Source organism: Pundamilia nyererei, unplaced genomic scaffold, assembly GCF_000239375.1.
Source record: "Pundamilia nyererei isolate P.nyererei 1_Seehausen unplaced genomic scaffold, PunNye1.0 scaffold00126, whole genome shotgun sequence".
Taxonomy (NCBI): Eukaryota; Metazoa; Chordata; class Actinopteri; order Cichliformes; family Cichlidae; genus Pundamilia; species Pundamilia nyererei.
The window spans coordinates 749,978-762,338 of NW_005187527.1; the positions used below are offsets into that span (position 1 = coordinate 749,978).

A 12,361-nucleotide genomic window follows, 5' to 3' on the forward strand; every position below is an offset into this window, starting at 1 on the left:
TGTTTTGAAATGAACACAGATTCATTCTGAGCTACTGTAATAACACCGGGCCAAGGGAGATGGTGTTGGGCAAGTGAAGTAGTAGTGGCAGCGGTCTAAATTTAGTCGCCCTCTGCTTGTGAACTAAATACCAATGACAACAGACAAACTGACACCCACCCACCCACCCACTCATTCAGTCACTCACAGGCTGCAGCCCCCACTTGCTGCCCTCCCCAACACAAGCCTCAGTAACGGGGAGCGTGAGCGCCCACACGGGTCACACTACCCGGTCTGACCTCACCTTTCTTTCCCCGAGGAGACAGGCACAACTTGAGACAACCCCCTGAGGGTCCTTCAGGACAGGTAAGCCATCGCTTGGGCTTCTCCACAGGTGTACTGTCCATGTCTAACATGACACTTGCACTTTTAATCAAGCATGACTCTCTCTGCCACCTACACTCAGTCCCTCTGTATTTTACTGTTGGTGTGATAGCTTGCTTTTATATTTATTTTTTTATTTTTTTAATGAACACATACATGAAAATGTATGTCTTTTTTCTGTATTAATTTAATTGTATATATGGGATATGTCCTGATTTATTTAAAGCGAATGTACCTCAAATGCAAAGCTATAAATAGCATATATATATCTACACAACAGCGTATTGGAGGTAAAGCATTTTGCAACCTTGTCTGTTATCAACTGATTTCTAAGTGATGGTAATTTGAAGACTTGCTGTGAAATGCTCGTTGGTTCTTTGAGAAATTGTTCTTTGCTTTGTGAAAAGCATTTTGGATTCTAATAAAACACTCGTGTTCTCCGACACCTCGGTGTAAACTTTCCGATTTGCTCTCTAATCTGCTGTCTCACATGTTCGATGTGACAACACCATGCTCTGCATCCCTGTCCTTTCAGCCCACTTGGGTAATTTCAAACATATCGATTCCGAGACGCCCCTGGCACTGCTGGTTGCCATATCTGCAGAGCACGTGCTTGGCGTTTAACAGCCCAAGGTTATTTAAAGGGAAGTGCTAACTTTGCCCTTTTCACTGCCTTGATAAATTCTATCTGCTTCGGTGGGATTTTGTGCGTGTTGTGGGTGTTTGATGACTAACATGCAGCTGCCTTGCTTTTGTCTTTGATTGTACATTTGAACAGATTGTACTGATGTGCACTGTCTCCTGTGACTTTTTGCCTCACCCCAATCTCCCCAATGGCAGCCATGTCACAGTTCTCCACCATGACAACCAGAGAGAGGAAAATGCAGGCAGCAGCAATCTGCAGGGAGGTTCAAGCCCAAGAAGGTAGCTGTATCGTTTCCTCTTCACTTGCATGTTTCCCTGATCCCTCTGACCTCCCACATTCTGTTCTTGCCTTCTTCATTAAACATGTAAACAAAGACAAGGAGTTAACAACACCATAAGTTACAGTACAGATCTGTTAGCCTTACTGTCAAATTCTCCAAAATTTACTTTATAAAAGGCATGAGCCCATCATTTTCTAGCAAAACAGTTGCCAACCTTCCCCTCTATGATCCTATAAATAAGCAAATGACTACTTTTATGGCTCATAGTAACTAATCCTTTGTCGTTCTCCTTTGAACACGCTATTTCAGGGCGTGGACAACTGTGCGCCTTGGGGATGGGGAGGGTCTGAAGGCTACTGACAGCTGAAAGATATTCTGGCAAATTATGTGTCTCACGCTTGAATATAGGCCGATGACATCTCCATGATCAGCATGCAGTAGCTAGCATGCGGAGCAAACCATAAAACAAGCACTGAACATGAGCTGATTACGAGGGAAGATAATTCCTCGTTCATCATACTGGCAGGAATGCTAAGTCAGCAGCCATGTACAGGATTTTTTCTTTTGTGCAGGGAGGTTTTTTTTTTTCCTGTTTGGATTTAATTTGATTCAGCATAGGTGGGAGTATAGGAATCGTGAAAATACATTTGTCTTGTCAGAAGTCTGATTCAAGCACTGAATAAACACAAGTTGTTTAGTCTCTTGTTTTGTTTCCTTCTGTTCAGATATAGAAATGGATCTGGGAAAGAAGATGAGTGTGCCTAAGGACATAATGCTGGAGGAGCTGTCTTTCGCCTCCAACCGGGGCTCCCGTCTCTTCAAAATGCGTCAGAGACGATCAGAAAAATACACTTTTGAGAGCATCCAGAACCAAAACAACACACAGCTGAATGTAAGAAGAACTGTGGTCTAAATTATTATCTTAAAGAAATCTTTAGATATTGGGGGAAAAAAAACTTCTTTTTCAACAATAGGTCCCAAAATCGAGTCCTTATTCATGTTTGCGTAGGAACTACAGTTAAAGCTGCAGGCAGTAGCAGGCTACCTTATCAGGAAGATTTGCTAGCCAGTTACCTTGACTCTCTCAAAAGATAAAAACGAATTAAATCAAACAAACTGACTAACCAGACGAACCAATCACCCTAATCTAACCAACTAAGCTAATCAACCCAACGCAACACAAACAAACAATCAATCAACCCAACTAACCCAAACACCAACCAAACTAATCAAATTAACCAACACAACCAACCCAACAATCAACCCCCCCAAAAAATCTGTCCTCTACAACTTTATAATCCACATTTCATATCTTCTTTGTTTGAACTGTACCAGTTTAAGATCACTGCAACATAACAGCATGTAAATCCCATACGTAGCTGTTAACGGATACTTTAAAGCATTAATGTGGCCACTGTAGCTCACATTAAACAATAATGTGAGTCAAATATTTTAATTAAAAGGCCCCAGAAAGGATAAAGATCACAAACACACTGTTGAGGTCCAGTTCAGCCACTAAGATGAAGTCTAAAGATGGCTACCAGCCTGGTGCTGACCAGTTACTGCTTTTAATCATGCAGAACTTAAACTTTTGATACAAACCCAAGCTGTCTTTTGTAATAGGTTGGAGACACGTTCATCTCTGATCTAAAGCTGAGCATTTACATACTGGATTCTAAGGGGATTCAGTCACTTGTGGAGGCAGTTCTTGGCATCTCTATCGGTCAATTCTTTAGCACCCAAGGTTGCAATCTTTAAATCTTTTAACCACCTAACTCCTGATAAGACAGCAAATAAGCAGATAATCTCATTAAACTGCACAACTAATCATTGAAATGCACATAAATTTATGATCATTTGTAGGGATAAAGATTAAGAGGGTACCGTAAGAATTCCACATTGCTAGCGTGCATATTTTTCATGCCCGATTATCCCTTTCCTAATTCATCTTCTTTCACCAAAACATGAAAAACATTCCACCTTACATCCTGACAAAGTATAAGCACTTCGAGTGTTTATATTGCTTGTGCCACAAACACAGGGCAGTGTATCTGTAGCACAAGTCGTGCAGTTGGTCATAAGTGGTTTTATTAATGTTCCTTTGTGTATGGATGGGCAACGCGCCAAGTTAGCATTTTCTTCTCTCAGCGGTACCGTTCGCTGATCTGGTCACACAAAGAAGTTCATGTCTCACAGCGCACAGCAAAATCAAGTAAAGCCAGGTTTCTCTCTGTTATATCTAATTAATTAGGATCCCTAGTTATGTCCTCTTTAATTTAGTTGTGTGGTTCCCTTGTGTACTTTTCAATGCCCCCCTTAAGTCCACAGATAAAATAACTATTATGCTCAAGAGAAGTTTTTCCCCTCATCTTTGATGTATGAAGGACTTAGATATCTCGGCTTGTTTATTGCTCTGGGCAATAGAAGGATTTTGTTTCAAGTTGTCAACATTTCCTGAGGAAATCCTCAAGTAAATCATCATAAATATCTTTCAGAGGGGATGAAAAGCCGGGTGCTGAGGCTGCAGTACATTTCATCTCAGTCCAGAGAATAGTATTTCGAATGTAGAGGGCAAATGGACAGACAACTGGACAAACAGATAGCTCCTTTGTTTAAGGAAAACATGGAAAATTGAAGATCTATTATGTGCTTATCATGTGATATCGCTGCAATGAAGATACAACTGATTTACTGTTTAGATTTATGACTTCTAAACTGAGGAAACTTTGATATGCATGTCATGGTTATCCATTTTTATGTCATATTAACCTTAAAGATGGCAAAATGTTTGCTGCTTGTTTCTCCTGTTACCAAGTAACCAAACAAATGCTGTCGAAAATGTTCCAAAAATCGTGTGAAACGTTGATATGAATTGTCAGGAATCAACTGATTGATAAATGGTTTCAAACCTTTTTTGTGGGCCCGAATGACCTCTTTGATCTTTCTTGTAGAGCATTGCCATCTTCCAAACTGAGACTGGGAATACCACTGACAGCCACAGCGGCCAGAACAACGTAGGTGTTGACCAGCCACCGAAAGTGACATGTGACACAACAACTATGGAAATGGTGCCAGATCCCACCAGCATTGCTCCGGGTAGGTAAAGCTGTGTGATACAGTGCACTGAAAAAACTTTCCAAGGACTCAAAATCATACAGCAGTGATATACTACTGACTTATATTCAGCTGTTCCTATCCATTTAACCTGTTTGCGTTAATTGTGTTGTACTAAACTTTGGTCTTTTTGCTGTATGATGATGAATGCTAAGTACAGCTCCCAGCAGAGTGACTGCGCACATGTGCTCTGCACAAAGTACTAGATGTGCCGTGTTTTGATATGGATTCAACTGTTTCTCGTTGTTTGTACTCAAGCAGGCTTTGATCGTGCAGGAAAACAATTTTCTTCTTTGCCTGGAATCTGCTGGCCTCAGGCTAAATATGATTACACATTTCTGTTCTCCCTCTCTGAGCCTGACTCCTTTATTTATTTTTATATATTCATCCTACTCCCTTCTCTCATGTCTACTCCTTTTATTCAACCGTCCTTATTGCAATCAGCTCTTACCATCATTCTAAAATTCGTTGAGTTTTACTCACGGAAACCGTTTCCTGTTTGGCTCTTGTGCTGCTGATACCATCAGCTGTGCACTCACATCCTCCCTCATGTCCTAATTTTGCTCAGCTGACACAAAACCATGATTTAAGGATGACCGTGTTGACACTAGGGTGGGGTGCTATTTGTGGACCAGACACAGACCCCAGAGTATGTGAATGAAGTCAGTCCAACTGTAGCAGAAATCCAGCCAAAGTGCATCAGGTATCAAATGGGAATTATGTTTAAAATAGCCCACTCATCCACTTACTGTAGGAGTGCATGCCAGGCAATAGTCATATACAGTAAGCCCATTTCAACAGTTAAACACCGGAAACTTCACAAAAAGTTATTTTTGTGCCATTTTTCAACAATGGAAAAAGGAATAAGCAAACGTGCCTTTAGTTATCAGGCCACTTGGACACTAATTAAGACAACTGCTGTTTTTTTTTTCACATTTCCTTTTTGGTTTAGTTCCTTCTTTTATCCCTGCATGAAACTGAGGTGTAATCATCCTTTCCCACAAAAGTATCAGCTTAGCCAAACGTCCAACCACAGGAATAATATCCCATGGCCTCAGAAACATTTTTACACAGTGTTTTGTCATAGATTATTCCCCCCCTACCAAAAAAATCTGTAAACTTCCCCACAGGTCTGTTTGGTTTCTCCTGCTTCCTCCTCAGGGCAAAACATAAACTCAGGAAGGGGGAATTGTTCATTGTGAGGGGTTAGGACGTGACACAGCGGCCCGTGTTATGTAACGCCAAGCTTGCAAGCCCCCCTGAGTGAAGCGCTGGGTTTGAAGGATAGTACTTTCGATTGGACTCTCCCATCAACACACACAGTGTATGTGGGGAGACATACATGCAGGCATGCATCCACACACCCACACGCACAAACACGGGGAAGCTGTGCCTTTATTCTGTTTGGCTGTGAACTTTAATGAGGAAAAAAAGGAGCTAAAGAAGAAAGACAGGACACTTAGACTGCTGTTAAATTAGGTACACATTTGTAACAAAATACAGATGAAGATATTTTTTTTAAAATGTCACTTTCCTTTAGTCTGAAATGACCTGATCTCTTTGTTCTTTTGTATTTACATGCAGTCAAACTAAAAGACAAACCAAAATCAGTTAAAAGTTTAACAGTTACAGACGGTGGAAAGGGGAAATGTTTTTTCACTTCTGAACTCAAGTTTTCTTCAGATCTGCGATGAAAGTGAAGGATCTGCTTTCTTTGGACAGTACGTTCGCTGGTGGCTGTTGAAGAAAGTCTTTTGAACTGACTCTCACTAAGTTCTGGTTTGCGAACCGTGTGGAAAAAGCCAACGCCTGGTCTTTATTTGACATAGAAAAACAGAAAAGCCCCACATGCCTTCACTGCCAGTGTTGTATAATTTATCCAGGGTATGGAGGTCCTTTGAAAGACATCCCTCCGGAGAAGTTCAACAGTACAGCTGTGCCAAAATCCTACCACTCACCCTGGGAGCAGGCCATCATCAATGACCCTGCCTTGGCTGACACTCTCATCACCCGCATGCCAGAGCTGGCACCTCAACAAGACCTGCCAGGGTACAAAAGCTTCAACAGGTAATTCCCAAATAGGTCAGATGTGTCAAATATAAGGCCCGAGGGCCAGAATCATCCTTTCAAATGTAAAAGAGGGCATATATTTTGGAGTTTTAAATGACGTTTTACAGATTTTCCTACTGATAAAGGCCTCACCCATGGCCATTCATACTAGATCAAAATAATCATGTAAAAGATAGCCCTGAGATTAAATGCACAGTTAAACTTCTTTGCACGAACTTGAATCAAAGCAGACCTTATGTGGCCCACGATGTAAAATAAGTCTGACATCCCTGAAACAGGTGAACAAATGGAAACACAAATGGAAATTAGGAGTTAAAAGTGAAGTTATAACAATAAAACATTTAAATATATAACTGTTGAGGGTGTGTTTTACTATTTATGAATGTAAATCGCATCCATTCAAAAGTCTAACTCTCTCTGAATTATACATTCTTGCTTTAATATAGCATGAATGCAAGTGGTGAGTGAGCAAAGAAAATACTGTCCTTCACCTCATTCGTTGCACAGTGTTTCTCACACTCAGCAACTGTATCTTAGAAATGTCCCCGGGTCAATGTCTTTGCTTGGCTTTAATTAATTGCATCACTTCAAATGTCACTTCAAGTTTCTCTCATTAGCACATGTTGTCTGCTGTTAACACCGTGGCTTTGTCATCTCCAGGGTGGCAACCCCTTTCGGTGGTTTCAGCAAAGCACCCAGGCCTCCTCCTGTCAAGACCCTTCAGGTAGAAATCCTCCCAGAGCTCCCGGAGCTCCAAGGGGACACCCCGGTAATTCGACCCTCCTTCAACAGAGCTGCTCTGGGGTGGGTGTCTACGGGTGGTCCAGTCCCCCTCCCTAATGTTTCTGTCGAGAATGCGCTCATCCCTGAGTCAGAAGACCTTTGAGCCCGTGTTGAAGTCACACAGAGATGCTGTCTACTTAGTTGCTTAACCTGAGGTTGTTGTTTGTGGAGTGATGCTGGAGTCAGAACAGAGCATCCTGTTGGGTGTTGCTGGTTCAAGTTAGCGTGTATGTAGCACCCTTTGGTCTTTCCACTGATGTTAACTGTTGCACTGCAGGGAATAATTTAAAAAAAATCACTGTGTACATTAGACAGACACACTACTGAAAACTGTTGTATATTGATTTTCATAAACAGATTTTATCTCACATTTTTGCTCAATAAAGTGGCGTACAATGATCAAAAATCCAATCAGAATTTTTGATTTTCCTTTTAATTGGTTTCAAAAGAATTGTAAGTTTCTGTCAAAGGGAAAAACTTGCACATTTCTGTTTTGGGAAAGGGAACAGAATGCAATATGAATGTGTGCGATACGGGTTGGTATGAGCTAGCTCCAGTGAAGGACGGTGCATTTTTGTGCCATAGTCCTATGCAAATTTCTCAGTTATCATAGTGTGTGAGAGGCCAGAGATCCATGTGAGCCAGTGTAACGTGCCTCAAGGTTACACTGCCTGACAAATCAAATCTGCTTCAGCGATATGAGCGACTTGACTGATGTGTCTCTCACCTTTTGGCTATGCCAAGCAGAAGAAAGATTGACGTTTGATAAGCTGTGGCCGCTGTCTTTCTGTTTACTACCACAACAGCCTATTTTGGAAGGCACCCCAGCTACAACAAGCTTAAGCAGCCAGATTTATTCCCGATACCATACATGTTACATTTGGGGCGAATAGATATTGTGCAGTTATCTTATGGTTATTCAGAGAGAAAAATTAATAAAATAAAATAGAAATTAAAGAAATTATTGGAATTTTGTTCATGTATACTCAAGCACCATCTCTTCATACAATGTTTTTTTGCTTAAAGCAGTTAGTATAGTAGCATACTGTCAGGCTAACTTTTAGCTAGCATGCTAACTTTGTACTAAGTGTTTCTATTAATCTGTTTAAAATTATATCTTTCGGCACTTTGTCACTAGTAGCATGTGACAAAAACAAACAGCTGATTCCCATTTCTTTAGTTGAATCTATTTAAGAAATGATACTTTGACTGACAGTTTGGCAGGCACAAAATACTTTTTTCACCAACAATGTGATTCCTGATGAGCTATTGACCAAAATCCTGAGATAGCTGTCAATGGTGTGCAGTGTGTCCTTAAAAAATTTGAGGAAAATTGATGGAAGACAAAAGAACTATTGGCAGAACTGAAAGGCTATCTACTGAAGATAAACAGTATCTGAAAGAAATGTGCTTTAAAAAACACAGCAAAGACCTGACATAGGACCTGAGAGATCCCTCACCTCATCAGAAATGGGCTCAGTGGAAGGGTGACTGTCAAGAGGCCATTGTTAACAAATGGAAACAGGAAGAAAAGGCGAAGGTATGCCAAATTACACAAATCAACCTGGTACTAGCAGTAATATGAATATTACATGGCCATGCTCTATTCTTGGTGATGTCAAAGAGATACACTGAAACATATTGATAAGATTAAAAAACTCTATGGAGGACAGATGTTGTTTATATGCAAAAAAAAGGTATATAAATGAGATGTTGCTTACATGAAATTAAAATGAAAGGACGCTTTCATATCGAACTGTAGGCACATAAAGGCTAAAAGCAGATCATATTAGCACATTGCTAGGTGGTTGTCAGGCAGTGTGAATGTGCCAAACTATATCAAGCAAAATTCAACTTTCATGGATACAAATTAGGTGAAAGAAAGATAAGATGCTTTTATAAATTGTCATATGTGCATAATTGCCAAAAAAATGATCATTTTAGCCTGTTGGCAGATGGTTGCTAGGTAACATGATTCTTTCATAATATCTGATATAGATCACTCTTAAGTAGCCTCTGATGTACCTGTGTTTGAAGTTACATAAATTGAATTGAATTTACATAAATTTTTAATTTAAATTTTCATTTACATAACCAGAGTTTCTATATTTGACATACTTACACAGCATACTTTGATAACCTATGTTTCATGAAAGTAACATTGCACTTTATTGTGTTTAATACTTCAATAGCCTTTTTTTACTTTGGCGAAATTATCACAATTTTTTTCTTATTTCTATTTTTTCAAGATCTTATTCTTTTATGTAAATAGTAAATAGTAATTTTGCTTGGTCTTGTGATGTGTGTATATTTTACAACTCAAGCCCAACTGATGAAAATATGAGTGGGAAATACCAAACAGACAATACTAAACGATACTGAACGGTCAGGAGGTTTAACAGCTAAAAGGTCTCAGTTATGACAGATCACATCTGCTGTAGGTTGGCTACAACTGCCAATCACTGTGACAAGGTGTCATTTTGATTTCAGGTAAGTTGATTGCCTTGAATAAGCTTTCAGTTAAGTTTATCAAGGCAAATCATCCTTTGATAAAGATAACTTGCTTTGCTATATAATGAAACCTTGACTATTTGCAACACTGCTGCATACTTAGCTGCTGATTTCTGTTAAAGTGGTTCTGTTCCAGCTGCCAAAAATGAAATAAGAAATGCCTGTCAGATATTTTGCAGCCATGTGACTCAGGCCAGTGTAGGCATTCCTTGTCGCTGTTGGAGAGCCTTTGGTATGTGCAGCTTCGGCTACCACTCCCTTTTTTTGTCCTCCTGAATTCCTCTAACCAGTCTCTTCAGGAAAACTGTTTGTACAGCACACCGCCTAGCATCCAACACTTCCAATAGCCCAGCCAAGTACCACAGCGGATATCGAGCAGTGTTTATCAGCACCAGGCACAAACTCACTTTGAACTTTGAATGTAGCCATTATCAAAATGCAGCACTGGAAATATTATTGGCAGAGACCCTAGCTGGGGGTTGGGGAAGCCAGACGATTCGATTATTTGTGTCAAACTGCAACCGGTCTCCCCTGAGGCACATTCGCCTTGACATGAAATAGAACAGTAGGTACAGGCTAGAGCTACAGTTTGCCCGGGATAGTGGATTGTCCCAAACTAAAAGGTTGGATGTAGGTTCAGCAATGGACTCTTATGGAGTCTTTGAACAGGAGATTAAACTTATAATCCTTTGCTCTTTTACAGTTGTGGTCAGAAGTTTACATACACTCATTATGGGCATGGATGTCATAGTAATTTGGAGCTGTCTACTGTCTCACTCACTTACTGAGAGGACAGACGCACGCTCCACTTGACTGCCGCGTCTCTCACCCTCTCTGTTTTTCACATAATGATATTATCCTATATCCTCGCATGTGATTGGCCACAATATGGAGGGATTGGAGCATAGCTGAGCCACTGTGAGAGCTGAGCAGCGAAAGGAAATTAAGTGAGGAGCCGGCTCTCGCTCAATGGGAGGAGACTCTTCAGATTCACTACAAAGCACTCTCTAAGCACGGCTCTTAGAGCTGATGCTTTTGCGCAGGACACTTATTAAATGTTACATTGTGTGTCAGGATACTGTTGACTCCAAATCTCCTGACCACTATGTCGATCTGAGACAGCAAGACCAAGACAGCAAGACCAAGACAAGACCAAGACCACGTAAAAGTGTTCTCGAAGTCTCGAGACCAAGACGGGTTTTGAGACATCCAACTCTACATCCTAACCAATTTCCTCTCATCTGAGGACGACAGTTTGGGTCTTCTTCCATAACTGGCCTGAGTGGTGACACATCCAAATAATTTGTACTTACAAACAACTCTTTGATCTGGAAATCTGCAGTTGTTTAGAAATGTGGATTCCAGGACTCCAGATTCCATGTTCAAAATAGCTTCCTTGGGGCAGCTATGACTCAGGACGTAGAGCAGAGCATCTACTAATTGGGATATTGCTGGTTCTTGTGTAAATCTACAACTCTCTCTAGATTTTCACTGGGTTCCTTTAAAATTTCCCATTTTTCAAAATATCCTTTCTTTGTTAGCATAAAAACAAATCCTTTTTATGCTGGCAAAGAGAAACTACTGTTTGACTACTATCGTAGTCAATCATGATCACTGATGTGAAGTTAATAGGCCGTCGCCTTGTTAAGTTAAAAGACATTGTAGAGTCTTTAACACCACTGATAAAAAGATTTGCTTTGAATAAGAGCACCGGGGAGAGACACTCGTGATAACATGTCGAAATCTCAGAGGACAGTCCTTCAAAAATAAAATGCCTTTGGAGCAAAAGAATGAGTACACAAACACCCAATGGATATCAAGTTATCACTTGTTATGCAATAAGAACCCTGACAAGATGGAAACGTACAGTTTTTGGGTGTGTTCAACAGATGCAAGAAGTAGAGATGTTAGAGTCACGTTTTTTTGTACAGTGTGACCCGGCTAAGTCTGAACAGCTGTCTGTCTGTATGTTTATCAGCAGTTAACTATGGTCCCTGCTGCTGTTGCATTCGCTGTCAGGTTTTAAAGCTGAAGTCTCGTGGGTTTCCATCTGCACACACAGCACCGAACACTGATTGTGCAGTATGGCTGCTGACACAGACAACTGCTTAAAGGTTGCACAAGTTGACCGGCCAATATCCCAGAAGGATTCCTCTAAGTATGCATGGGTCTAGCGAGAAAAACAAATGTGCTGTGAAATAACAACTGCAAGGGCACCGAGGAGTGCCCACATGAAGACATATGGTTCTCTCAAAGGTTTTTGCATATGGCCGCACTTCCAATGTGTTCAGTGTCACGTTTTAGGTTGGTTAGGTTAGGTTAGAAATGTTGGAAATCTGGGATTAACCTTTTAATATATATATTTTTTAATATATGACCTCCTGACATCAAAATCCACTAGCAACTAAAATGCAAAGCTAATCTAGTGTGTCAGCGTTTTAGTTTATGTCTTTCTCATCTGATGCGAAGCAGGTGTACATTCTCACAGGAAAGTGCAAAGCCCGGTGGGATTTCTAAATATACGAGCGAACATAAAGCATTCCTGGGGTCAGTCGGGCGGCGTTTAGTTGCACATGAGGTGAGGTGAAGGGTGA

At 40.6% G+C, this 12,361-nt stretch overlaps 1 protein-coding gene across 1 annotated transcript; it reads left to right on the forward strand.

Annotated features, from left to right (window-relative positions):
* Positions 1 to 18: 18 nt before the first annotated feature.
* Positions 19 to 7,669, forward strand: myoz2a (myozenin 2a). Its single transcript, XM_005743003.2, has 6 exons — positions 19 to 345; positions 1,204 to 1,287; positions 2,015 to 2,181; positions 4,241 to 4,385; positions 6,287 to 6,470; positions 7,134 to 7,669. The coding sequence occupies exons 2-6, from the start codon at positions 1,206 to 1,208 to the stop codon at positions 7,357 to 7,359; spliced, it is 804 nt and encodes a 267-aa protein (XP_005743060.1). The 5' UTR covers positions 19 to 345; positions 1,204 to 1,205; the 3' UTR covers positions 7,360 to 7,669.
* Positions 7,670 to 12,361: the final 4,692 nt, after the last annotated feature.

What these genes read in the sequence shown, in the direction of transcription:
- myoz2a (XM_005743003.2), top strand. Translation starts at nt 1,206, where the DNA reads ATGTCACAGTTCTCCACCATGACAACCAGAGAGAGGAAAATGCAGGCA. An exon ending in GGAGGTTCAAGCCCAAGAAG is followed by an intron (nt 1,288 to 2,014) that starts GTAGCTGTATCG and finishes CCTTCTGTTCAG; the next exon opens with ATATAGAAATGGATCTGGGA. An exon ending in TCCCACCAGCATTGCTCCGG is followed by an intron (nt 4,386 to 6,286) that starts GTAGGTAAAGCT and finishes TAATTTATCCAG; the next exon opens with GGTATGGAGGTCCTTTGAAA.